Source organism: Acanthamoeba castellanii (assembly GCF_000313135.1).
Source record: "Acanthamoeba castellanii str. Neff unplaced genomic scaffold scf7180000084714, whole genome shotgun sequence".
NCBI lineage: Eukaryota > Discosea > Longamoebia > Acanthamoebidae > Acanthamoeba > Acanthamoeba castellanii.
In genome coordinates, this window is record NW_004457321.1 from 16,338 (window position 1) to 27,625 (window position 11,288).

The window sequence follows — 11,288 nt, forward strand, 5'->3', positions numbered from 1 at the left end:
GCGGCGTCGAGCTGCGCGGGACCATCAGGTTTTGGGACCTCGAGCGGCGGGAGATCAGCAGCACCGTCGTCATGCCTGGCCCGCCCATGGGCATCATGGACGTCAAGTTCATTCCACACGACCCGCATGGCATCGCCGTCGCGGGCGCCATGTTCTCCGGAGTCTACTACACGGTCGACCCCACCACCGGCAGCGTGACCGAGGCGTACAACTGTCGACAGATCGTGCCCCAGTTGGGCGAGCCCAGCCAGTGCATGGTCCACCTCCTGACCCCGATGAAAAGCGGTGACAGACTCCTGGCGTCGTCGTCCTACGGTCAAGTGCTGCTGCTGGACATCTCCAACCGCGCTAGGTTCCACCAGTTGTCGGTGGTCAACCTCGGTGTCACTGCTGGGCCACACGTGCTGGCGCTCACCCACGACCAGGAACGTCTGGTGGTGGCAGACTACTTCCTGAACCAAGACGACTTTGGCCGCGTGCATGTGGACGGCGACCACAAGATGCATGTGCTCAAGGTCTCTCGAGATTCTCTCTCGCTGGACCCCAGGTTCACCCTCGATTTCGACGAGGCATTTGACCATCGTGCCCGCCCTCATGGGTTCGCCATGAAATAGCTCTGGCTTGATGAGAGAAGTTTCTTTGCTTGTTTCCACACATATTTTGATTTAGCAGCAGAGCAAAGTTCAAATGCGGGTGCGTGCCCTCAGTTGCTGAGCTTGGTGCGCAGCTGTTGGGTGGTGGCGGAGAGGAGGCGCGTGAGCTTGTCCTGCACTGCAAACAGCTGGCGCACGTCGAACCCGGCCAGCAGCTCGGCCGCGCCGTCCTTCATCTGCGCCTCGAACCCGTCGGTCTCCCCCGACCCGCACAGCGCCTCCAGCATCTGCCGCAGCTCCGGTTGCCGCCGCCGCCGGCCGTCGTCATCGTGGCCTTCAATCACCATCATCGCTTCTTCTTCTTCTTTTTCCTCTTTCTCCTTCTTGTTGTGCTTCTTCGTCTTGACGTCGTCGTTGTCGTCGTTTTGCTGCTTCTGGCGCTTGGCCGCTGGCGCGTCGTCCTCCTCCTTCTCCTCTTTCTCCTGTCGCTCGATCTGCTCCTTGCGCCAGTTGAGCGAGGCGCGCCGCCGCAGCCGCACGGTCTCCTTCGAGTTGCTCCGCTCGCGCTCGCGCTGCTCGAGCTCCTCCACCTCGCGCCGCTCCTTCTCCAGCCGCTCGCGCTTCTCCCTCAGCTCCTTCTCCCGTTGCAGCTTGGCCGCATCCTCGGCCTCGGCCTCGGCCTTGGCCTTGCGTGCAGCTTGCTCGGCCTTGGCCTTTGACGTCGACGTGGTCGTAGTTGTTGATGACTTGTTGTTGTTGCTGCTGGCGCCGACCGAGACCGGGGCGCCGTCGTCGTCATCGGCGGGCGACGTAAAGAGCGAGCCGGCAGCGAACAGATTGAAATTGGCCCCGTCCTGGGAGGACTGATCCAGTCCGTTGTAGAACGCGACGGCCTTGACCTCCTTCCTCTGCCGCTCCAACACCTCGCGCTGCATGTGCAAATAAGTGTGAGTGTGCGTGCGGTGTGTGTCGTGTCGTGTCGTGTCGTGTTCTTGCGTCCAGAAAAAAGTGATGATGGATGCACACGTGTACCTGATGGTCGGTGAGCAGCTCGTCCTTGTCATTCTTGGGCTTCTTCAGCGCCCCGCCCCTGTTGACCGTGTCCACGTACTTGCGATCGTTCTCCATTTCGTCCTGCTGACTCTCAACCGCTGCACACATACGCACACACCAACCAGCCAGAAAGCGCTGTTAGGCCCAAAAGCAAACCCCCAATTTGCAATGCGCGTGGGTGGTGCAGAACGCACGAGCGGGCGCGACGCTTCGCTTCCGCTTGGCGAGGCGACGGGGGCTCTCCGGCTGCGGCGCCGCCACCGCCGCTGGCGCAGTAGGCTTGTGGAACTTGTGCGGCGCATCAAAACCTGGCGCGTTCGCGTTGCGTCGTGTGAGCCACACTCAACCCGGAAAATAGTATCATTTGTTGATTAAGGGACCTTACCTGGGAAGACTTGGGTGGGCACATGCGTCGTGTCGTCGTCGGCAAACACCAGGCTCGCCATGTCGGCCGACGACATGGAAGGCGTGACATCTTCACACACCGACAGTGTCAGCAGTTGTTCACCGGTCAACAACATAGATTGGGAGTGGGGAGGGGTACCGGTGTCGCCGTTCCAGCCGGGCGGGAGCTTGATGGGCACCTTGTCCTGCAGTTTGGCCAGGACCGCGATCAGACCCTCCGGTACCACCGTCAGCGATGGCGCCGTGCCAACTAATCACCACACCAGCGCACAACAACATTCGTTAAAGCTTTCATGTACGGTGTGTGCTTGTGCGCGTGTGCGCGTGCGGTGATGCAATATGCGTGTGCGTACAGGTGGTATTCCAGAACTGAATGGCCGCATTCTTCAACACTTTCCTCTTGGTCACCAGAGCCTCCTGTTGTTTGGTGGCAACACACCCCCGTGGGTCAAGGTCTGAAGCGGGTTGGGCCAACCAAGTGCAATGGTGGCAGTCAATCGTACCGTGAGCAGCGGGGCCAGGAGCTTCAGGGACTCGGCGTCGTCGTAGGGCGGCTTGTGGTTGGTAGTGACGGCCTTGGCCACCACGTCGAACAGCTTGTCCAGCTCCTTGCGCATGTTCGTCGCGGCGCTTCGGGAGAGAACAACACTGTATGCCGCATATAAGTTTAGCAAGTGTGGTGCGTGTGCGTGTGCGTGTGCGTGTGCGTGTGCGTGTGCGTGTGTCGAGCTGCGTATGTACCTGGAATCGGGAGGGACGGGACTGTCCTTGAGCCACTTGGCGATGCCCTCGCCAAAGGTGGAGACCAGACAGAGCACCTCCGCTCTGCCCCGCGCCTTGCTGTACAGGGCGGTGATGGTGTCCGCCAAGTAGGACAACGACAGCTGCCACTCGTTCATAATCAGCTGCTTCGTCGCCTGGTCCTTGTCTGCGATCGCAATCAGTAAGTGACAGCAGTTGAAAATAATAATGGTGTAATAAATAAAAAAATAGAAAGCACGACAGGAGGTTATACCCTTCATCCACTCGTGCTCGTACTCCTCCTGGCGCGCCAGCGTCTCGGGGTAAACGGACATGGCGTTGAACAGGCGCAGCAGCAACCCCACCAACGTGCTTGGGTCACTGACACATGTGCGCGAAAAGAAAAATGTGAGCAGGTGCGACACACGCATAGCACACCCGCGCACACACGACACGCACAGCGCGGCACACGTACGAGGGCTTCGATCGGTTCTTGGTGGCTCCCCTCGGCCGCGAGCAGCTGGCGATAAACGCGTGCGTGGGTCCGGCCACCTCGACCATCGTGTGAGTGGCCTCGATGATCTTGCCCACGCCGTTGTTCCACCGGATCCCGGGCCGCAGGATCTCCATGATGAGATGGCACAGGTGGTCCACACACCCCTCGGCCTCATCCTTGAGCGCATTTATCCTGCAGCGCCCACCCACGGGCGTATGAGCATATGGTAGTGTGTCATGTGTGTCGCGTGTGTCGCGTGCGGTGCGTGCCATGCGTGTGCGGTGTCTACGGTACATACCGGAAAAACGTGGAGTAGAAGGAGTTCCAGGTCTTCTTGATGTCGCCCACGGTGCCGTCCACGAGCACGGTCCACGAGGACTGCCCATCGCCCTGCAGCGCAGCACGGAGTGGAAACAGCAGAGCTCTGCCGAGAAAGAAGAAAAATAACGATGCGTTGGCCTCATCATACGTTATGCGTGTCGTGTTGTGTCATTATGTTGTGTGCGGCGACGGGAGGCAGTACGTGTAGTAAACAGTCCTGTGATCATGCTTGTTGGGGAGGGCAAACGGAAACGGCGTGTCGGCGGCGCAGTTGGTTTCGTCCATCCTCTCCTCCAGGCTCCGCGCTGTTTATGTAAATACAAAGTAAAGACCACGATGAACGGGAAGCGAGAGGGCAGATGTCAGCAAAGGCGTCGGGCGTAGATAGACAGGGAGGGGATCGTACCAACGCTGAGCCAGCCCAGCATCAACACCTTCTGGTTGGTTTTGCGGGAGACGGACGACTCCAGCAGGCTTTGTAGCACGTACAGAGCAGTGAGCAGCGAGGTGTTGGGATTCACCTGGTCCGCTTTCTGATAGGTGGTGGTATGTGAGTCAAAAGTGAACAACAAACTGGGTAAAGGAAAGTGTGTGTGCCGTGTGTCGTGCGTCGTGCGTGTGAGTGGCTCACCTTGGCGGGAGTGACGCTGAGCAGTAGTTGAAGCGTGTCGCCGAACTGCTTCTGGTCCTTGATGGCGTTGGGGTTCGAAAAGAGTCCGCGCAGCAGAACTCCTGTTTACGCCAAGAGCATTGGTGAGCAGGCACACAATGGGCCAGTGAACAGTGAGTTGTACGGAACGAATGATAGCGCTGTACCGAGGATGGTGGAGGTGGACGCGTGCGCCGAGGGAGACGACGAGTCCGACAGGGCGTAGTGTGGCGACAGTGCAAGCTTGAACGACGTGTGTGGCGACTTGTTGGCAGCTACGGCGGAGAAGGCCCGGAGGAAGCGCGTGAGGACTGTCGAGGCGTAGCCCAGCGGCAATGGCGGTGCGTCCTTGTCGCCCGACAGCGCAGTCCCTGAGGCGAGGAGGTCGGACAGGAAGTGCACTACCTGAGACTCAACCGCTATGACCCTCTGCATATGAACGACATATTCGCACATATCAATGTATCACCATCACCTGATATATATTTGCTTCAGAGAGAAGACTCTCCACGCTAGTAGTATTTACCTTGCTTTCAGGTTCCTGTGCGTGCAGGTGTGCCACTCGCGCAACTAGCCCTTGCCACACATCCAAGATCGCGTCCTGCACACATCACACCACAATCAATCTGTCAGTCTTATGAATTGAGCCATAACGCGCTGTGCGGCCGCGCCATTGCTGAGCGGGGTACCGAAGTCCTCGAGATGCAGCCCGGCAGTATTTGGAGAACAAAAAGGGCAAAGTCGTCCACCACCCAGTCGGCCTCGAGCGGAAGTGGTCGCGGCTCTGAGGAAACAACAACGGTCCCATTAACTCCCATTTGAGTGAAGGCCTGGAAAAGAGATGTAGTCGATGGCGTACCGGCGCTGCTGTCGCTCGCATCCGGCAAGGCCACCAATTTGCCTGGCGTGATCGCGTGAGACGAACGCGCAAAGATTGAAGAAGAAGGAGACGGCTCATGTGGTACCGACAAATTGAAACACTTCCTCGGCGAGCTCCGTCTCGGGCACCTTGGCGACAAGCTCGAGGAAGGGGAAGAAGACCTGAGAAAGAAAAGGACTCATATTATGCGACAAACAAACTTTCGTCGAAAGACAATGGCATGCAAGATTGACGCACCCGCGAAAAGACGGTGGGCACCGACGAGCCAAAGCCTGAGACCAGGTGCATCCACGACTGCACCAGCGCTTTCTTGACCTCGACACTCTGTTCCCTCTCCACACTGGGCGGGGTGAAATGAATTAATCGCAGATGGTGAAAGAGAGGAAACAGACTGCTCATGAGGTATGAGAGACGGTAAGTTACCTGCTGAGGAAGGGCTTCATCAGGAGGTCTGTGCGCTTGGACTTGGGGCGCAAGAGGTGTTGCATGTCGTGCATGCAGTTGTCCATCAGACTCTTCCACCCGTTCCACGTCACAATCCGCACATTGGGGTCCGCGTGGTTAAATGTGGTCTACGTGCAACACACAAGGCGAGATTCGGTCAGATGGTCACTCTAGACAGGTAAACAAGCTGTGTCTAGCATGTACCGATGGGATCTGCAGGAACGCCTTGATAAGGCCGCTACTCCACAACTCTTTCTGCAGCAGGATCACCAGATAACCTATGCGCGCGTGCGCGTGCGTGCAGTGGCGCGTGTGCGGTGCGTGATGGTGAGCGCTACGAAAGGAGAACCTGTAGCGAATCGCAGGGTGTACCCCAGACACGGATGGCGAGGCAGGGCTTGTCTTTGCCCTGAATGGTAGACTCCTCGTCCAAGAAGAGGTTGAACCGTTCGAGCATGCCGCCCGTCAGATCACCCACGAGCTTCGACGAAATCGCGGGCGCAATGCCACTCTTCACCAACAGCGGCAGTGCGATGTTGACGACCGCCTCGGCCTTCTCCCTCACGCTGTGTTGTCGCCCAACAATGTACGAATTAACACATGCAGGAAGAGAAGATGATGGTGGTAATGAAGTGATTGGGCAGGTACGCAGGGTTCTCGTGGAACAGGCGGGTGTAGACGGCCGGTAGCCAGGCCTCAGCTTGCTTCACCATCAAGTCAGGAATCTGAGCTAAGAGCTTGCCTGTTTTTTAGGGTTAGCAATGGTATGCGCTAGGAGAAGAATGGGAGTCTGGTGCGCACCAAAGGCAGCGATGGCCTCATATTCGATGGTGGATGACGAGGCAAAGCGAGCGTTGACCGTGTCGATGAGGCCGGTCACAGCAACGATGATGTCCTTCACCCTCTTTGCCACTGCATGGCGCAGCTGCTGTATGGCAATGCACCACACTGGGCAGGAAAATGAGAGAGTTAGCAAGGTTGAGATGAAAGTAATGATCGGAGGTATGCAAGTCTGTGTATAGAGGAATGCGCACCCGCTAAGTTACAAGCCGACTGGTGCACCACAAACAAACAAATCACAGGAATAAGGAGGGAGGTTGTGAGCAATGGCAGATCATCATTAGGGCTGGCAGTGGTACCTTGACTTCAGAGGTGGTGATCACGTCGAGGACCACTGTGAGGATCCGCTCGGACTGCGCCTCTGCATCAGCATCACAGACGAAATAAAGAGGCAAAGCGTTGTGAGTGAATGTGGAGTGGACACAGTGCCACCAAGCATGGGCGATCTACCATTGAGTTGTGAGACTGCTACGCTGTTGTAGGTGAAATAGCCCAGCGATCGCAGTGCTATCTCGGCCCTATGTTGCGATGAGATGAGTTGAGGTACGGAGAAGACCAGAGGAGTGGGCCGGGTGTGCACGCACATCTTCTTGGTTTCGGCGTGACGCGAGATGAGGGCGACGTAGATGTCCACGAGCTCGTGGGCGTGCGGCTTGATCTGCGCCGCCGCACCAGAATCGCTCGCCTTGAGCAGAGCATTGAGCGATTCGAAGGCGGCGAGGGTGTTCTTGGTCGCCTTGCCCGCCTTCATCACCTTGAGCACGCTGCCCATGTCTATCGTACCAGAATTGGCCATTTTCACCAACTTTTTGTTCTTCCCGCTTTGGTATGCAAACGGGTCTTCTTGTCCTGCGTCTACTTAAAGACCCAGGCGAAGAACACAATTACTACTATGAAGCCCTCCTGTGAGATGGCGAATTTGTTGATCGCTTGAAGATGCACGTTTGCCAATCTTGAATTTGGCGCGCAAAATTTTGCGCGGGAACCCAGCCCTGGAGCCGAAGGGAGGAATTTTGTACAAAGCGCCTCACATCAATGGTAGACATAGAAGAGAAGGAGCACGAGCACGACGAAACCGATGCCTACGGCGAGCAGGCCGCGCTTGAGGGACTCGTTCGAATCGGCCACCCTCTGCTTGGCCTTTGCCAGCAACTGCTCCTTCGTTTGCTTGTCCATGCTCTGCACCTCCCTGTTCCCGAAGCAATGGAATGAGCATGGTGCGTGTGCGTGTGCGCGTGCGTGTGTGTGTGCGGTGTACCTGCGCATGTAGAAGACGGTGGGTCCCATAAAGCCGGCCTTCTCGGTGTACACAGTGGCAAAGCCGAACTTCTCGTACCACGGCACATTCCTCGGGTTGCCCGTTTCGAGGTAGACCGGCAGGTCTTCCTTGTCGGCCTTGTCCACCACCGACCTGACACAACATCAAAATATGAATGGTGAGATTCAACGACAAGGCTGGTCGTCTTCATCATCATCATCATCATCATCATCATCATCATCATCATCATCATCATCATCATCATCGGAAGTGGCTCGATAAGTACTGTAGGAGAACGCTGCCGACGCCTTGCCCCTGGCAATCGGGGTCCACTGCCAGGAAGCCCACGTACCAAAAGCCTCGCTCTGCAGCACATACAAACGGGTAAGCCCCATTGCATTGTCGTGTCGTTGGTCGTGTCGTGTCATGTCGTGTCGTGTCGTTGGAGAGTACCGAGCAAGTCGTCCATAACGACTTCTTTAAGCAGGCTGCTGCGTAGCAGTGAGGGCAGGATCTTGCCCATTCCCTTCAGCCCAGTGATCACAGGCAGCCTGCAGCCCGACACACAGAAGCGAATGAGTGTGGAAACAGAGACACCCGGGGCAAGAGCAGTGAAGGTTGCCTAATTACCTGTGAATGCCATGCTTCATGTGGTCCACGAAGCTCTCCTTCACGAGAGGCGGGTGCAGAAGGAGGACGCCCTTGAGCTTGATGTCCGTCTGCGCCGCTTTGGCACCCTCGGGCAACGCCAGATAGGACTCCCCGTGTGGTGCGTAAATCGCTCTGGTGAGCGTCTCCTGCACGTGCACCACACATCAATGAATGTATAAATAAATAAATAATAAAATTAAGGCAGATGAACAAAGCAGAGGGTGTACCATTATCTCGTGGAGGGCGGTCATCCTGCCGGCTGACCCCAGGTGGCTCGTAAGCTGGAGGTTGGCACCAACGGAAAGAAATCCCCACTCAGTCTGTTAGTACTGACAGTTGCATCGACGTCAGCTGAGTGCGGAAGAAGAACCCATGAGAAGACGGGGTCGGTTGCAAAAGCACGGGCCAGCACGCTGGCCGTATCAGTGAGTCGCACGTCCTCGTAGCCCACCACCTCCACCGCGGCCATGTTGCAGTGAACGTTTACTTTCTTGACGTTTTATTTTATTTTTATTTGAAGGCAATACACGCAAAGACCGCGCAGCGCAGCACACTCACAATCTATCACCACCACAACCACACCGAAGTGTCTCGAGACGACTTGATGGCCTACCCCTACCAACAGCAACCGCAGCAGGTACTGCCACTCCACTCCACTCCACTCCATCTCATCTCACCTGCGGAACAATGCATCACATGGTCTTAGATGTTTTTTTAAATGATTCGGATGGTGTCCTGCACTTACGACCGGTTTTGGTTCTAGTACCCACCGCCTGGCTCGCAGCAGCAGCAGCAGCAGCAGCAGTGGTATGGTCCGCCCCAGCAGGGCGGAGGCATGCCGCCGCAGCAACCGCAGGGTCAGCAGTACTACTACCAGGGCCAGCCCCAGCAGGGCGGCATGCCGCAGCAACCACAACAACAACAACCACAACAACAACAACCTGGCCACTATGCCGGTGGTGCCCCTCCGCCACAGCAGCAGCAGCAGCAGCCGCCTCGACCCGGTGCTGCCGCCCAGCCTCAGGGATGGGTAAGCACCATTTCATCGCCAGCACGTTACTTGAAGTGCGATCACGCTCACCCTGCTGGGTGTTGTTACAGTGCGGCCAGTACTACTCGCAGATTCCCCAGCAGGAGCTGTACGAACTCCAGCGTTGGTTCAGGTGCGTACAACTCACCAATTCGATGTGTGCGGCGTAGAGCACTCGAGTGAATGGGCATCGTCGTGTTGACATAAGTCGATGTTGGTGCGGCGTGCAGGAGCATGGATCGGGACAACAGCGGTTCGATCTCGGCCAACGAGCTGGCCAACGTGGCCGTGGGCGGCTCCGTCCTGGGCATCGACAACGGCATGAAGCTCATCCGCGTCTTTGACGTCGACGGCAACGGCACCATCGGTACCTCCTCCTTCTCTCGTTTATTGCCATGTTGCTACGCTTGACATCGCCATCACCACTGACGCGTTTCCTGTGACCAGACTTCAACGAGTATGCGTCGCTGCACAAGTTCTTGCTCAGCATGCAGCAAACGTTCAAAATGGTGACCACCTCCTCTTCGACAAGCTGTTCTCAAGCCACCTGTTGACACGCACACACACACACACACACACACACGACAGGGAGACAAAGACGGCAACGGCAGGCTTGATGCGCGGGAGATCCACGAGGCCATCCTCAAGGGCGGATTCACGAACGTTTCGTTCAAGGCGGCGCAGGGGCTCTACAACAAGTACAACCGGTCGGGCATGGGCCTCAACATGGCCGAGTTCATCAGCATCGTCGCCCACATCGCCCTCGCCCGGTCCGTCCTCGAGCGGTGCGTCTTCTTCTCGAGACCCTTTCTCTCTCTCTTCTTTCCTTGCATCGCTGACACGACACACGACACACGACACGACACACGACACACAGGCTGGACTATGACAGGGATGGTCGCATCACGGTCAACATCGACCAGATGTACGAGATCTCGGCCAACTTTTGATGTTCAGCTCCTTTGCTCTTTTGTTGTTGATTGAACGTGAACGTTGAGAGTCACTACACAAAGACGGTATATACACGCGAAGAAGAAGAGGGACGACTACTACTGCTTCTACTACTGGTAGTAGATGCGGGACGGGGTGGAGAAGGTCTCGTAGGAGCCGCCCATCTCGGCGTAGTTGATGAGGGCCTCCTTGATGGGCTCGTTGAGGAAGTGCGAGTAGAGCGAGTAGACGCCGAAGGCGACCAGCACGAGGTAGGCGATGGTGAGTGGCCAGAAGAACCAGAAGAAGCCGCTGTGGTCGCCCGTGTAGGCCATGTGGAAGACGATGGCGAAGAAGAGGACCAGGTAGGCCCCGAAGGTCATGCCGAAGCCCATGAGCCAGAACTTCAAGTAGGCGAAGGCCCGCTCCTGTCGCTCGGGGAAGGCCGGGTTGAGCCAGTACTCGCGCGCGGGCACCTGGAGCGCCGCGCCGCCGCCGCTGCAGCTCGGCAGGAGATGGCCGAGCAAGATGAAGAGAGCCTGGGCGAGGATCACCGCCGCCAGGTAGATGCCCACCATGAACGCCTTGGATCGGTACGCGTCCACTTTGCCTGGTTATAAAGAATTCTAATTATTTAAATGTAATTCACTTGAATTCAATCATAAATCGATTAACACCAGCTTACACAGAATAAAATCGATTGAAATAAAAATAAAAATGATAATCTTAATTAATTGGCCAGTACCTTGCCAGTCGAAGTGGGCGGGCAGTTCATCGGGCAGCATGCTGTAGTAGACTGCGCCCTGCACCACCGCAGCCACGAGCACCACCGCATTACCGATGAGCACCGCCACGAGGCCTGGCGGCTTGCCGAACAAGCTGCTGCCGCCTTCTTCATAATCTCCTCGCGATTTCAATCTGGTGCTCTCCATCTTGTGTTCTATGTTCTCTACAGCTTTCTTTCTTTGTGTAACGCTCCGTTCGTCGAGTTGATCGA

General features: G+C 56.8%; 5 protein-coding genes across 5 annotated transcripts in view; 2 read left to right on the top strand and 3 right to left on the bottom strand.

Moving 5' to 3' along the window:
- ACA1_147270 (uncharacterized protein) overlaps positions 1-614 on the top strand; it is a gene marked incomplete at both ends in the record, with an annotated part of 2,131 nt that extends 1,517 nt beyond the window's left edge. Inside the window, one exon of the mRNA XM_004335213.1 lies at positions 29-614. Coding sequence (XP_004335261.1) covers positions 29-614 — 586 coding nt within the window. The remainder of the gene's footprint in view (positions 1-28) is intronic.
- Positions 615-703: 89 nt separating this feature from the next.
- Positions 704-7,194, bottom strand: ACA1_147380 (uncharacterized protein; the record flags this gene model as incomplete). Its single annotated transcript, XM_004335214.1, has 27 exons — positions 704-1,522; positions 1,626-1,744; positions 1,841-1,954; positions 2,032-2,121; positions 2,191-2,301; positions 2,405-2,468; positions 2,555-2,699; positions 2,793-2,979; positions 3,067-3,173; positions 3,268-3,480; positions 3,587-3,712; positions 3,812-3,914; positions 4,016-4,142; positions 4,241-4,341; positions 4,426-4,687; positions 4,948-5,042; positions 5,118-5,159; positions 5,224-5,299; positions 5,376-5,478; positions 5,562-5,710; positions 5,787-5,860; positions 5,955-6,148; positions 6,231-6,324; positions 6,384-6,510; positions 6,722-6,783; positions 6,873-6,940; positions 7,007-7,194. The coding sequence occupies 27 exons, from the start codon at positions 7,192-7,194 to the stop codon at positions 704-706; spliced, it is 3,960 nt and encodes a 1,319-aa protein (XP_004335262.1).
- A 260-nt stretch (positions 7,195-7,454) lies between these two features.
- On the bottom strand, positions 7,455-8,800 carry ACA1_147390 (acetyltransferase, GNAT superfamily protein; the record flags this gene model as incomplete). Its single annotated transcript, XM_004335215.1, has 7 exons — positions 7,455-7,611; positions 7,681-7,833; positions 7,967-8,045; positions 8,134-8,231; positions 8,311-8,477; positions 8,559-8,612; positions 8,702-8,800. 7 exons carry the CDS (start codon positions 8,798-8,800, stop codon positions 7,455-7,457), a joined length of 807 nt encoding a protein of 268 aa, XP_004335263.1.
- A 135-nt stretch (positions 8,801-8,935) lies between these two features.
- ACA1_147400 (EF hand domain containing protein) lies at positions 8,936-10,311 on the top strand (the record flags this gene model as incomplete). Its single annotated transcript, XM_004335216.1, has 7 exons — positions 8,936-8,968; positions 9,116-9,361; positions 9,433-9,494; positions 9,592-9,728; positions 9,809-9,870; positions 9,950-10,146; positions 10,239-10,311. 7 exons carry the CDS (start codon positions 8,936-8,938, stop codon positions 10,309-10,311), a joined length of 810 nt encoding a protein of 269 aa, XP_004335264.1.
- Positions 10,312-10,422: 111 nt separating this feature from the next.
- Positions 10,423-11,223, bottom strand: ACA1_147410 (uncharacterized protein; the record flags this gene model as incomplete). The annotated part of the gene is made up of 3 exons (XM_004335217.1): positions 10,423-10,767; positions 10,846-10,901; positions 11,037-11,223. 3 exons carry the CDS (start codon positions 11,221-11,223, stop codon positions 10,423-10,425), a joined length of 588 nt encoding a protein of 195 aa, XP_004335265.1.
- Between the last annotated feature and the right edge of the window lie 65 nt (positions 11,224-11,288).